The sequence below is a fragment of the Oncorhynchus nerka genome, unplaced genomic scaffold (genome assembly GCF_034236695.1).
Source record: "Oncorhynchus nerka isolate Pitt River unplaced genomic scaffold, Oner_Uvic_2.0 unplaced_scaffold_2477, whole genome shotgun sequence".
NCBI classification, from domain to species: Eukaryota; Metazoa; Chordata; class Actinopteri; order Salmoniformes; family Salmonidae; genus Oncorhynchus; species Oncorhynchus nerka.
In genome coordinates, this window is record NW_027038819.1 from 22501 (window position 1) to 39227 (window position 16727).

Genomic DNA, 16727 nt, shown 5'->3' on the forward strand with positions numbered 1-16727 from the left:
ATACCTAGAAACATCTACATTAAATGAATTAGTGAAAAGTGAGTTAACATTCTAATGTGAATGATGATGATTTCTAATATTGTGTCTGGTTTCATCCATCAGATGTCTGTGATCTCACACTGGACCTAAACACAGTAAACAGACACCTCTCTCTGTCTGAGGAGAACAGAAAGGTGACATGTAGGACAGAGGAGCAGCCGTATCCTGATCACCCAGAGAGATTTGAGGACTGTGGACAGGTGCTGTGTAGAGAGGGTCTGACTGGGCGCTGTTACTGGGAGGTAGAGTGGAGTGGGAGGGCTGGTATTGGAGTGACATATAAAGGAATCAACAGGAAAGGAAGGGTTGATGACTGTTGGCTTGGAGCCAATGACAAGTCCTGGAGTCTGTTCTGCTCTGTCAACAGTTACATTGCCAGGCACAATAATAATCCCACTACCATAGACGTCCCCTCCTCCAGCTCCCACAGAGTAGGAGTGTATCTGGACTGGCCAGCCGGCACTCTGTCCTTCTATAGAGCCTCCTCTGACACACTGACCCACCTGATCACATTCACCTCCACATTCACTGAGCCCCTCTATCCAGGGTTTAGGGTTTATTATTTTGGCGACTCAGTGTCCCTGAAATAATAACCTGACACACACACACACACACAGGACACACACACACAGGACACACACACACAGGACACACACACACACTGGACACACACACACACTGGACACACACACACACTGGACACACACACACACTGGACACACACACACACTGGACACACACACACTCTGGACACACACACACACTGGACACACACACACACTGGACACACACACACACTGGACACACACACACACTGACACACACACACACACTGGACACACACACACACACTGGACACACACACACACTGGACACACACACACACACACTGGACACACACACACACTGGACACACACACACACACACTGGACACACACACACACTGGACACACACACACACTGGACACACACACACACACTGGACACACACACACACACTGGACACACACACACACACTGGACACACACACACACACACTGGACACACACACACTGGACACACACACACACACACACACACACTGGACACACACACACACACTGGACACACACACACACTGGACACACACACACACTGGACGCACACACACACTCTGGACACACACACACACAGACTGGACACACACACACAGGACACACACACACAGGACACACACACACACTGACTGGACACACACACACACTGGACACACACACACACTGGACACACACACACACTGGACACACACACACACTGGACACACACACACACTGGACACACACACACACTGGACACACACACACACACTGGACACACACACACACACACACACACTGGACACACACACACACACACTGGACACACACACACACTGGACACACACACACACACACACTGGACACACACACACACTGGACACACACACACACACTGGACACACACACACACACTGGACACACACACACACACTGGACACACACACACACACTGGACACACACACACACACACTGGACACACACACACACTGGACACACACACACACACACACACACACTGGACACACACACACACACTGGACACACACACACACTGGACACACACACACACTGGACGCACACACACACTCTGGACACACACACACACAGACTGGACACACACACACACACACACACACACTGGACGCACACACACACTCTGGACACACACACACACACTGGACACACACACACACACTGGACACACACACACTGGACAAATACACACGCACACACACACTCTGGACGCACACACACACTCTGAACACACACACACACTCTGGACACACACACACTCTGGACACACACACACTCTGGACACACACACACACTGGACACACACACACACACTGGACACACACACACACACTGGACACACACACACACACACACACACACAGACAGGACACACACACACAGACAGGACACACACACACAGACAGGACACACACACACACACACACACACTGGACACACACACACACACTGGACACACACATACTCTGACACACACACACACACACACAGGACACACACACACTCTGACACACACACACACTGGACACACACACACACACTGGACACACACACACACTAGGGACACACACACTCTGGACACACACACACACACTGGACAAACACACACACTCACACACACTGGACAAATACACACACACACACAGGACACACACACACTGGACACACACACACTGGACACACACACACTGGACAAACACACACTGGACAAATACACACACTGGGGACACACACACACTGGACAAACACACACACTCACACACACTGGACAAATACACACACACACACAAACACACACACTGGACACACACACTCTGGACACACACACACACACTGTACACACACTCAGGACACACACATTCTACACACACACACACACTCTGGACACACACACACACTGGACACACACACTCTGGACACACACACACTCTGGACACACACACACACATTCTGGACACACACACACTCTGGACACACACACTGGACAAACACACACACTGGACACACACATACACACTGGACACACACACACTCTGGACACACACACACACTGGACACACACACACACACACAGGACACACACACACACAGGACACACACACACACTGGACACACACATACACAGGACACACACACACACTCTGGACACACACACACACTGGACACACACATACACAGGACACACACACACACTCTGGACACACACACACACAGGACACACACACACACACAGGACACACACACACACACACAGGACACACACACACACAGGACACACACACACACAGGACACACACACACACAGGACACACACACACACTGGACACACACACATACACAGGACACACACACACACTGGACACACACACACACTCTGGACACACACACACACTGGACACACACACACACACTGGACACACACACACTGGACACACACACACACACACACACTGGACACACACACTCACACTGGACACACACACACACTGGACACACACACATTCTGGACACACACACACTCGACACACTGGACACACACACTCTGGACACACACACACTCTGGACACACACACACACACACACTGGACACACACACACACACACACTGGACACACACACACTGGACACACACACACTGGACACACACACACACACACACACTGGACACACACACACACTGGACACACACACATTCTGGACACACACACACTCAACACACTGGACACACACACTATGGACACACACACACACTGGACACACACATTCTGGACACACACACACTCGACACACTGGACACACACACACTCGACACACTGGACACACACACACACACACACTCTGGACACACACACACTCTGGACACACACACACACTGGACACACACACACTCTGGACACACACACACACTCTGGACACACACACACACACACACACTCTGGACACACACACACACACACACTCTGGACACACACACACTCTGGACACACACACACACTCTAGACACACACACACACTGGACACACACACACACTGGACACACACACACACTCTGGACACACACACACACTCTGGACACACACACACACTCTGGACACACACACACACTCTGGACACACACACACATTCTGGACACACACACACACACATGCGCGTCTTTCTATAGTTGTGAGGACCTCTGACAACAACACCGTTAAAATACCAATGTAATCATGTGTTGTCTTTTATGTTGAAAAACAAATTATATAATTATATATGGACATACGCTCCATAGTTGTACAAGTATACAAGGATATATTGTACTTTTCATAATAAAACATACTTGAAACAAGAAAAGGCTTGTTAATTGTGAAAACAGTTTGTTTATTGATTTTACGTTTCCTCTGTCAGGTTGATGTTAACCTGCGACTGGTTGAAACATGAAACAAATATGAAATGAAATACAAAACAATTAAATATGTGGAATAGAATTAAACAAATTGTACAATTAGTACAACAGAGTGTTGTGATGCAGGGTCACTATAGCAACAGAGTGTTGTGATGCAGGGTTACTATAGCAACAGAGTGTTGTGATGCAGGGTTACTATAGCAACAGAGTGTTGTGATGCAGGGTTACTATAGCAACAGAGTGTTGTGATGCAGGGTTACTATAGCAACAGAGTGTTGTGATGCAGGGTCACTATAGCAACAGAGTGTTGTGATGCAGGGTCACTATAGCAACAGAGTGTTGTAATGATAGCAACAGAGTGTTGGGTCACTATAGCAACAGAGTGTTGTAATGCAGGGTCACTATAGCAACAGAGTGATGTAATGCAGGGTTACTATAGCAACAGAGTGTTGTAATGCAGGGTTACTATAGCAACAGAGTGTTGTAATGCAGGGTCACTATAGCAACAGAGTGATGTAATGCAGGGTTACTATAGCAACAGAGTGTTGTAATGCAGGGTCACTATAGCAACAGAGTGATGTAATGCAGGGTCACTATAGCAACAGAGTGTTGTAATGCAGGGTCACTATAGCAACAGAGTGTTGTAATGCAGGGTCACTATAGCAACAGAGTTCTCTCTCTTTCTGCTCTGTTCTCTGCCCTCTTCTCTCTCACTCTCTGTTCTCTTCTCCTCGCTCTGCTCTATCAGCTCTCTCAGCCTGCTCTGCTCTCTCTGTTCTCTGCTCTCTCTCTCTCCCACATTCTGCTCTCTCTCTCTCCCACATTCTGCTCTCTCTCTGCTCTCTCTCTGCTCTCTCTCTCCCACACTCTGCTCTCTCTAATCTCTCTCCCACACTCTGCTCTCTGCTCTCTCTCTCTCCCACACTCTGCTCTCTCTCTCACTTTCTCTTATCTTAACAGTGGTGCAGTTTGGACAATCACCACTTGATGTCAGTGTTCAACCAGAAGTGATGAAAAGAACATCACTGCAGAGAGAGAGACTAATATACTGATATACAGTAACATTCAGAAAGTATTCAGACCCCTTGACTTTTTACACATTTTGTCACGTTACAGCTTTATTCTAAAATGAATTAAATGTGTTTTTCCCCTCATCAATCTACATACAATAACCCAGAATTACAAAGCAAAAACGGTTCACTTTATGTGTGAACATTTTTATTTAAAAAAAACGTAGATATCACAGAGGGAGAGGGAGAGTAGAGAGTCAGAACAGAGGGAAGAGAGAGATGGAGGGGAGAGAGTCAGAACAGAGAGAGAGAGATGAGTCAGAACAGAGGGAAAGAGAGAGAGAGGGAGGGTAGAGAGTCAGAACAGAGGGAAAGAGAGAGATGGAGGGGAGAGAGTCAGAACAGAGGGAAAGAGAGAGATGGAGGGGAGAGAGTCAGAACAGAGGGAAAGAGAGAGATGGAGGGTAGAGAGTCAGAACAGAGGGAAAGAGAGAGATGGAGGGGAGAGAGTCAGAACAGAGGGAAAGAGATGGAGGGGAGAGAGTCAGAACAGAGAGAAAGAGAGAGAGAGAGAGATGAGAGTCAGAACAGAGGGAAAGAGAGAGAGAGGGAGGGTAGAGAGTCAGAACAGAGGGAAAGAGCGAGAGAGGGAGGGTAGAGAGTCAGAACAGAGGGAAAGAGAGAGAGGGAGGGTAATGAGTCATAACAGAGGGATGGTAGAGAGTATGAACAGATGGAAAGAGAGAGAGAGGGAGGGGAGAGAGTCAGAACAGAGGGAAAGAGAGAGAGAGGGAGGGAGGGGAGAGAGTCAAAACAGAGGGAAAGAGAGAGAGAGGGAGGGAGGGTTGAGAGTCAGAACAGAGGGAAAGAGAGAGTCAGAACAGAGGGAAAGCGAGAGAGAGAGGGAGGGGAGAGAGTCAAAACAGAGGGAAAGAGAGAGAGAGAGGGAGGGGAGAGTGTCAGAACAGAGGGAAAGAGAGAGAGAGGGATGGGAGAGAGTCAGAACAGAGGGAAAGAGAGAGAGAGAGAGGGAGGGTAGAGAGTCAGAACAGAGGGAAAGAGAGAGAGAGAGAGGGAGGGGATAGTGTCAGAACAGAGGGAAAGAGAGTGAGAGGGAGGGTAGAGAGTCAGAACAGAGGGAAAGAGAGAGAGAGGGAGGGTAGAGAGTCAGAACAGAGGGAACGAGAGAGAGAGGGAGGGAGAGAGTCAGATCAGAGGGAAAGAGAGAGAGAGAGCGAGGGTAGAGAGTCAGAACAGAGGGAAAGAGAGAGATGGAGGGTAGAGAGTCAGAACAGAGGGTAAGAGAGAGAGAGGGAGGGTAGAGAGTCAGAACAGATGGAAAGAGAGAGAGAGAGGGAGGGTAGAGAGTCAGAACAGAGGGAAGGAGAGAGAGAGGGAGGGGAGAGTCAGAACAGAGGGACAGAGGGAGAGAGAGAGAGGGAGGAGGGTCGAGAGTCAGAACAGAGGGAAGAGCGAGAGAGGGAGGAGAGAGAGGGAGGGAGGGAGAGAGTCAGAACAGAGGGAAAGAGAGAGAGGGAATGGAGAGACTCAGAACAGAGGGAAAGAGAGAGAGAGGGAGGGTAGATGTGTGGAATTTGACCACCACTTGGACAAAGTTAGATACTGACACACTGGACTCACACACAAAGGAAACACAAACTAGACACAAACACACACACAATGAACACACACATACTCACAGGACATTCTTACCAATGATTGACCCTGTGTGTGTGTCCAGTGTGCATGTGTGTGTGTGTCCAGTGTGTGTGTGTGTGTGTGTGTGTGTGTGTGTGGGTGTGTATATGTTCAGGTGTATCCCTCAATGACTGTCTGTTCTTCTGCTTACCACTACAGTGTGGAACATGGTGGAGAGAACAGAATGAAACCTGGGCTTAGAAAATGTGAGTGTTGACTGCTGTGAAGAATATGACTAAGAATAAGTCTTAATTCAAGTTAAGTCAAAGACCACCATCATTACTGACTTGGTCATATTAAATATCAGCTGTAGTTCTACAGAAGCAGAAATCAGGGACACCAACGTTTACAAAGAGTTGCTTTGACTGTGTGTGTGTGTGTGTGTGTGTGTGTGTGTGTAATTAATGTGAATAAGTGTGTTTTATATTACCATACTGTATAACATATGATCATTCAACAAGTCTCAAGTTACCTTAACTTCTCCTTTTGATACCTAGAAACATCTACATTAAATGAATTAGTGAAAAGTGAGTTAACATTCTAATGTGAATGATGATGATTTCTAATATTGTGTCTGGTTTCATCCATCAGATCTCTGTGATCTCACACTGGACCCAAACACAGTACACAGACTCCTCTCTCTGTCTGAGGAGAACAGAAAGGTGACATGTAGGACAGAGGAGCAGCCGTATCCTGATCACCCAGAGAGATTTGAGAACTGGGGACAGGTGCTGTGTAGAGAGGGTCTGACTGGGCGCTGTTACTGGGAGGTAGAGTGGAGTGGGAGAGGGGCTGATATAGGAGTAACATATAAAGGAATCAGCAGGAGAGGAAGGGGTGATGACTGTTGTCTTGGATACAATGACAAGTCCTGGAGTCTGACCTGCTCTGACAACAGTTACGCTGCCTGTCACAATAATAATCCCACTCTCATAGACGTCCCCTCCTCCAGCTCCCACAGAGTAGGAGTGTATCTGGACTGGCCAGCCGGCACTCTGTCCTTCTATAGAGCCTCCTCTGACACACTGACCCACCTGATCACATTCACCTCCACGTTCACTGAGCCCCTCTATCCAGGGTTTAGGGTTTATTATTTTGGCGACTCAGTGTCCCTGAAATAATAACCTGACACACACACACAGGACACACACACACACACACACACACACACACAGGACACACACACACAGGACACACACACACAGGACACACACACACACTGGACACACACACACACTGGACACACACACACACTGGACACACACACACTCTGGACACACACACAATGGTCACACACACACACTGGACACACACACACACTGGACACACACACACTGGACACACACACACACACACTGGACACACACACACACTGGACACACACACACATTGGACACACACACACACTGGACACACACACACACTGGACACACACACACACACACACACACTGGACGCACACACACACTCTGGACACACACACACACACTGGACACACACACACACACTGGACACACACACACACTGGACACACACACACACACACACACACTGGACGCACACACACACTCTGGACACACACACACACACTCTGGACGCACACACACACTCTGAACATACACACACACACTGGACACACACACTCTGGACACACACACTCTGGACACACACACACTCTGGACACACACACACACTCTGGACACACACACACACTCTGGACACACACACACACTCTGGACACACACACACAGACAGGACACACACACACAGACAGGACACACACACACACAGACAGGACACACACACACACACTGGACACACACATACTCTGGACACACACACACACACTGGACAAATACACACACACACACACACACATGACACACAAGCACAGGACACACACACACTCTGGACACACACACACACTGGACACACACACACACACTGGACACACACACACACTAGGGACACACACACTCTGGACACACACACACACTGGACAAATACACACACACACACAAACACACACACAGGACACACACACACTGGACAAACACACACTGGACAAATACACACACTGGGGACACACACACTCTGGACACACACACACACACTGGACAAATACACACACTGGGGACACACACACACTGGACAAACACACACACTCACACACACTGGACAAATACACACACACACACACTGGACACACACACTCTGGACACACACACACACACTGTACACACACACTCAGGACACACACATTCTACACACACACACACACTCTGGACACACACACACACTGGACACACACACTCTGGACACACACACACTCTGGACACACACACACACACATTCTGGACACACACACACACACATTCTGGACACACACACACTCTGGACACACACACTGGACAAACACACACACAGGACACACACATACACACTGGACACACACACACTCTGGACACACACACACACAGGACACACACACACACAGGACACACACACACACTGGACACACACATACACAGGACACACACACACACTCTGGACACACACACACACAGGACACACACACACACACAGGACACACACACACACAGGACACACACACACACAGGACACACACACACACAGGACACACACACACACACTGGACACACACACACACTCTGGACACACACACACACTGGACACACACACGCTGGACACACACACACACTCTGGACACACACACACACACACTGGACACACACACACACACACACACTGGACACACACACTCACACTGGACACACACACACACTGGACACACACACACACTGGACACACACATTCTGGACACACACACACTCGACACACTGGACACACACACACTCTGGACACACACACACACACACACTGGACACACACACACACACACTGGACACACACACACACACACACACTGGACACACACACACACTGGACACACACACATTCTGGACACACACACACTCAACACACTGGACACACACACTATGGACACACACACACACTGGACACACACATTCTGGACACACACACACTCGACACACACACACACACACACACTCTGGACACACACACACACTGGACACACACACACTCTGGACACACACACACACTCTGGACACACACACACACACACACTCTGGACACACACACACACTCTGGACACACACACTTTGGACACACACTCTGGACACACACACACTCTGGACACACACACTCTAGACACACACACACACTGGACACACACACACACTGCACACACACACACACTCTGGACACACACACACTCTGGACACACACACACACTCTGGACACACACACACACACTGGACACACACACACTCTGGACACACACACACATTCTGGACACACACACACACACACACATGCGCGTCTTTCTATAGTTGTGAGGACCTCTGACAACAACACTGTTAAAATACCAATGTAATCATGTGTTGTCTTTTATGTTGAATAACAAATTGTATAATTATATATGGACATACGCTCCATAGTTGTACAAGTATACAAGGATATATTGTACTTTTCATAATAAAACATACTTGAAACAAGAAAAGGCTTGTTAATTGTGAAAACAGTTTGTTTATTGATTTTACGTTTCCTCTGTCAGGTTGATGTTAACCTGCGACTGGTTGAAACATGAAACAAATATGAAATGAAATACAAAACAATTAAATATGTGGAATAGAATTAAACAAATTGTACAACAGAGTGATGTAATGCAGGGTTACTATAGCAACAGAGTGTTGTAATGCAGGGTCACTATAGCAACAGAGTGTTGTGATGCAGGGTCACTATAGCAACAGAGTGTTGTAATGCAGGGTCACTATAGCAACAGAGTGTTGTGATGCAGGGTCACTATAGCAACAGAGTGTTGTGATGCAGGGTCACTATAGCAACAGAGTGTTGTGATGCAGGGTTACTATAGCAACAGAGTGTTGTAATGCAGGGTCACTATAGCAACATAGTTCTCTCTGCTCTCTCTTTCTGCTCTGTTCTCTGCTCTCTCTGTTCTCTGCTCTCTCTCTTTCTGCTCGCTCTCTCTGATCTCACTCTCTGCTCTCTTCTCCTCGCTCTGCTCTATCAGCTCGCTCAGCCTGCTCTCTTTTCTCTGCTCTCTCTGTTCTCTGCTCTCTCTCTTTTCTCTGCTCTCTCTCTCTCTCTCTCTCTCTCTCACACTCTGCTCTCTCTCTCCCACACACTCTGCTCTCTCTCACTCTGCTCTCTCTCTTCTCTCTCTCTCTCCCACATTCTGCTCTCTCTCTCTCTCCACATTCTGCTCTCTCTCCCACACACTCTGCTCTCTCTGCTCTCTCTCCCACACACTCTGCTCTCTCTCTGCTCTCTCTCTCTCCCACACACTCTGCTCTCTCTCTGCTCTCTCTCCCACACACTCTGCTCTCTCTCTGCTCTCTCTCCCACACACTCTGCTCTCTCTCTCCCACACACTCTGCTCTCTCTCCCACACACTCTGCTCTCTCTCTGCTCTCTCTCCCACACACTCTGCTCTCTCTCCCACACACTCTGCTCTCTCTCTGCTCTCTCTCCCACACACTCTGCTCTCTCTCTCCCACACACTCTGCTCTCTCTCTCCCACACTCTCTGCTCTCTCTCCCACACTCTCTGCTCTCTCTCTCTCCCACACACTCTAATCTCTCTCTCTGCTCTCTCTCTCCCACTCTCTGCTCTCTCTCTCTCCCACACTTTCTTCTCTCTCTATCTCTCACTTTCTCTCTCTTAACAGTGGTGCAGTTTGGACAATCACCACTTGATGGCAGTGTTAAACTAGAAGTGATGAAAACAACATCACTGCAGAGAGAGAGAGAGAGACTAATATACTGATATACAGTAACATTCAGAAAGTATTCAGTAACATTCAGAAAGTATTCAGACCCCTTGACTTTTTACACATTTTGTCACGTTACAGCCTTATTCTAAAATGAATTAAATGTGTTTTTCCCCTCATCAATCTACACACAATAACGCAGAATTACAAAGCAAAAACGGTTCACTTTATGTGTGAACATTTTTATTTAAAAAAACGTATGCGTGCGTGCAAGCGTGTGTTTTTGTGAGTTAACAGGACTTTCAATAAGAATGACACACACAGCTCTGATTCAATTTTCTGCTTTGTGTTTCAATTAGGTCTTAGTGGAATAGTGACTCTCTGAGAGATATGAGTTCCTGTGTAAACTTTTGTTATTAACCAAATACTTATTTTCCACCATAATTTGCAAATAAATTAATTAAAAATGTGATTTTCTGGATTTTTTTCTTCTCATTTTGTCTGTCAGAGTTGAAGTGTACCTATGATGAAAATTACAGGCCTCTCTCATCTTTTTAAGAGGGAGAACTTGCACAATTGGTGGCTGACTAAATACTTTTTTGCCCCACTGTAGTTGGTCACGGATGTGTTAACACAATGTGTTGGGCCTCATTATGAATGGTTAAGGTTTGGGATAGAGTTTAAACATTAAGATTAGGGCCTCATTGTGAATGGTTCAGGTTTGGGATAGAGTTAAAACAGAATGTTTAGGGCCTCATTATGAATGGTTAAGGTTTGGGATAGAGTTTAAACATTAAGTTTAGGGCCTCATTATGAATGGTTAAGGTTTGAGATAGAGTTTAAACATTAAGTTTAGGGCCTCATTATGAATGGTTAAGGTTTGGGATAGAGTTTAAACATTAAGTTTAGGGCCTCATTATGAATGGTTAAGGTTTGGGATAGAGTTTAAACATCAAGTTTAGGGCCTCATTATGAATGGTTAAGGTTTGGGATAGAGTTTAAACATTAAGATTAGGGCCTCATTATGAATGGTTAAGGTTTGGGATAGAGTTTAAACATTAAGTTTAGGGCCTCATTATGAATGGTTAAGGTTTGGGATAGAGTTTAAACATTAAGTTTAGGGCCTCATTATGAATGGTTAAAACCTGTTAGGGATGATGCGAATTTTCGCAGCTTTTCGCAGCATTTTGTTAAAAATCGCGCAACATTTCAAAGTCTTGCTACTCATGCCAGGAATATAGTATATGCATGTGATAAGTATGTGTGTATAGAAAACACTCTGAAGTCTCTAAAACTGGTTAAATCGTGTCTGTGGCTATAACAGAACGTGTTTAGGAGTAAAAATACCTGGGAAAACTGTTCACCAAAAACACAAAAAAAATATTCATCCTCCAGTCAATGTATTGTTTAAGGCGAGAGAAAATAGATGAGGATCCGATTCGAAATCCTACAGCTTCCACACGATGTCGCCAGTACTGGCATTTCATGGCTGCTTTATCCTTGGTTAGATGACGTATAGGCACTTCCTGTCTTGGGGCGCACCGCAGGATGTTATGAAAGTGAAAACATGGACGATAATTTCAAGACTTGCTGCTATCGAATACAGATCGCCCCGTGATCAATTTGATAGATTATTAACGTTTATTAATACCTAAAGTTGGTTTAGAAAAGTAGTTTGAAGTGATTTGTAAAAGTTTATAGGCATCTTTTGTAATTTTAAAAAGTGACGTTGCGTCTTGTAAAGGGGAATTTTCCTGAATCAGACCGGTCTTCAGAAAATTACATTTTGGCTATACAATGATGGATTTAATCGGGAAAAATACCCAATTGTGATGTTTATGGGATATATAGGAGTGCCAACAAAGAAGCTCGTCAAAGGTAATGAATGTTTTATATTTTATTTCTGCGTTTTGTGTAGCGCCGGCTACCGCAAAATCTTTTGTTTAGGTCTCGTTCTGATATTTTGGGGGGTGCATGCTATCAGATAATAGCTTCTCATGCTTTGTGAAAAGCATTTTTACAAATCTGACATGTTGGCTAGATTCACAACGAGTGTAGCTTTAATTTAGTATCTTGCATGTGTGTTTTAATGAAAGTTTGAGTTTTATCGAAAACTATAGGTGGCGCTCTAAAATTTCCTCTGATTTGTTTCCTGCACAGGAACACCCATCCATAAGGTTTGGGATAGAGTTTAAACATTAAGTTTAGCCCCTCATTATGAATGGTTAAGGTTTGGGATAGAGTTTAAACATTAAGATTAGGGCCTCATTATGAATGGTTAAGGTTTGGGATAGAGTTTAAACATTAAGATTAGGGCCTCATTATGAATGGTTAAGGTTTGGGATAGAGTTAAAACATTAAGATTAGGGCCTCATTATGAATGGTTAAGGTTTGGGATAGAGTTTAAACATTAAGATTAGGGCCTCATTATGAATGGTTAAGGTTTGGGATAGAGTTTAAACATTAAGTTTAGCCCCTCATTATGAATGGTTAAGGTTTGGGATAGAGTTTAAACATTAAGATTAGGGCCTCATTATGAATGGTTAAGGTTTGGGATAGAGTTTAAACATTAAGTTTAGGGCCTCATTATGAATGGTTAAAACCTGTTAGGGATGATGCGAATTTTCGCAGCTTTTCGCAGCTTTTTGTTAAAAATCGCGCAACATTTCAAAGTCTTGCTACTCATGCCAGGAATATAGTATATGCATATGATAAGTATGTGTGTATAGAAAACACTCTGAAGTCTCTAAAACTGGTTAAATCGTGTCTGTGGCTATAACAGAACGTGTTTAGGAGTAAAAATCCCTGGGAAAACTGTTCACCAAAAACACAAAAAAAATATTCATCTGCCAGTCAATGTATTGTCTAAGGCGATAGAAAATAGATGAGGTTCCGTTTACAATGCCTACAGCTTCCACACGATGTCGCCAGTACTGGCATTTCATTGCTGGTTTATCCTTGGTTAGATGACGTATAGGCACTTCCTGTCTTGGGGTGCACCGGAGGATGTTATGAAAGTGAAAAAATGGACGATGATTTCAAGACTTGCTGCTATCGAATATACATCGCCCCGTGATCAATTTGATCGATTATTAACGTTTATTAATACCTAAAGTTGGTTTACAAAAGTAGTTTGAAGTGATTTGTAAAAGTTTATAGGCAACTTTTTTAATTTTAGAAAGTGACGTTGCGTCTTGTAAAGGTGAATTTTCCTGGATCAGACCGGCCTTCATAAATTGACATTTTGGGTATACAATGACTGATTTAATCTGGAAAAAGACCCAATTGTGATGTTTATGGGACATATAGGAGTGCCAACAAAGAAGCTCGTCAAAGGTAATGAATGTTTTATATTTTATTTCTGCGTTTTGTGTAGCGCCGGCTAACGCTAAATCTTTTGTTTAGGTCTCGTTCAGGTATTTCGGGGGGTGCATGCTATCAGATAATAGCTTCTCATGCTTTCTGTACAGGAACCAAATTCCGCATCATCCCCAATGTATCATGTGAAAAAGGATAGATGTTAGGGTAGTTGTACTCTAAACAACATGTTGAAGGCTCGATGTGAAAGCCCATTCAGTGTTGAATTACTATAAGAAGAAATAATGTTGATTAAGGTTATGCACATGCTTATCAGTTGAAATAGAGCAGATGGGGAACTAAGTTTTTTTTTTTAAATGACATGATTTGGGAAGACCTCTCAGAACCTGCGGCCGAAGGCTGGATAAAAGCACGAGGAAGCTAATTAGGGCTTCCATTTTTGTGGAGTCCAGCAGAAAAGTATCCTGGAGGCATAGAGTCAGGTGAAGAGAGAGAGGGAATTGTCATGGTCTCAGATTTAAGTATTCATGAATACAGTCATGCATAACACATAACATTGTCAAAAACTGTTATGTTTTGTCCTTTGTTTTCCAAGTCTTATGTTTAGGAAACCAGATGTAGAAGGGTTCGCCAGCTTCAGCTGGAATGTCAGTTTGTGTGATGAGTGATGGAAGTAAGAGAATGTATGGTGTAATAGTAGAACAGAGGCCATAAGTCTCTAAGTCTGAATGCCCCACAGAAATAAGGCAGAAACCTGAACCAGGACGAGAGGTTCCACATCTGATGATCCAAGGGGACCAGAAGGACCTCTCCCAGTGATACCAGGAGATCTAGTCTACGTTTGAGTGTTCCGAAGGAAGTGGGATCAGCCGAGGAGAGAAGGACCCTTCCAAGTGAAAGGAAGCAAGATGTGGTATCATCTAAACCACTGCACCCGAGTCCCGACGGAGAGAAGGACACAATCATACAGAGATGAAGACACAGAGGATGCTGATTCACCAGGCAGCAGCCCGGAGGGAGCAGGAGCAGCGGAAACGATCAAAGCGCCGGGGAGGAATCAAGAAAATGGCAGACCAGATACAACGAGTGCATCAACTAACGCACTCAGAAGAAGCACCAAGGGAAAAGAGCCTGAAAAGAAAAGAGACAAACAACCAAAGTTTCCTCCAGTATGGCCAGAAAGCCCAGAAGTGGGGGGGGTAACATGTCTGCTACTCCTGATGATATACCTGTTGGGGCAGACCTCTTTGACAGAAGCCCTCCACAGTGGGACCCGGAAGTATCAGCTACAGAATGGGAACATCTCTTCCCTAAAAATTGACACCCTTCCAGATGGAAGCCCAGTCCGGCCTGAGGAGGGAGCCTCAGGGGAAGAAAGAGGAGGAGAGGCCTCACAAGGAACAGAAGGAGAGACCCCACAAAGAGGAGGAAAAGTCCAGCAAGCTGAAGAAAATGGGGATTTCCCCAAAATTGACTTTTCAGCTCTTGAATTGTCTCCTTAACAGACACTTGAAGTTAGAACCACAGAAGAACAATGACATTGACATAACAGAAGTAACAGTGAACGCTAGTATAGCAACAACAGACTCACGCACAATCAAGATGTAGGGTGGAAACAGGAAGAGTAGAGAGGAACCAGCCAAACAATCTAGAAAGACTGACAAGGTTAGAATCTCTGTTCCACCTCAACACATAACTGAAACAGGAGAACAGAAGACAAAAGGATCAAGCCTCTACCTGAGATTGCACTCTGTGGATGGACACATCATCAAAAGAAGGGAGAAGTCATTTGGGACCCAAAAGGATGTGACCTGACGTTAACCAAA

General features: G+C 45.6%; 1 protein-coding gene across 1 annotated transcript in view; it reads left to right on the plus strand.

The window, feature by feature from the left end:
• Window positions 1-730, plus strand: part of LOC135567164 (NACHT, LRR and PYD domains-containing protein 12-like) — a 17286-nt gene extending 16556 nt beyond the window's left edge. Inside the window, exon 10 of the mRNA XM_065014600.1 lies at window positions 103-730. Coding sequence (XP_064870672.1) covers window positions 103-629 — 527 coding nt within the window. The 3' untranslated portion in view covers window positions 630-730. The remainder of the gene's footprint in view (window positions 1-102) is intronic.
• The last annotated feature ends 15997 nt before the right edge of the window (window positions 731-16727 follow it).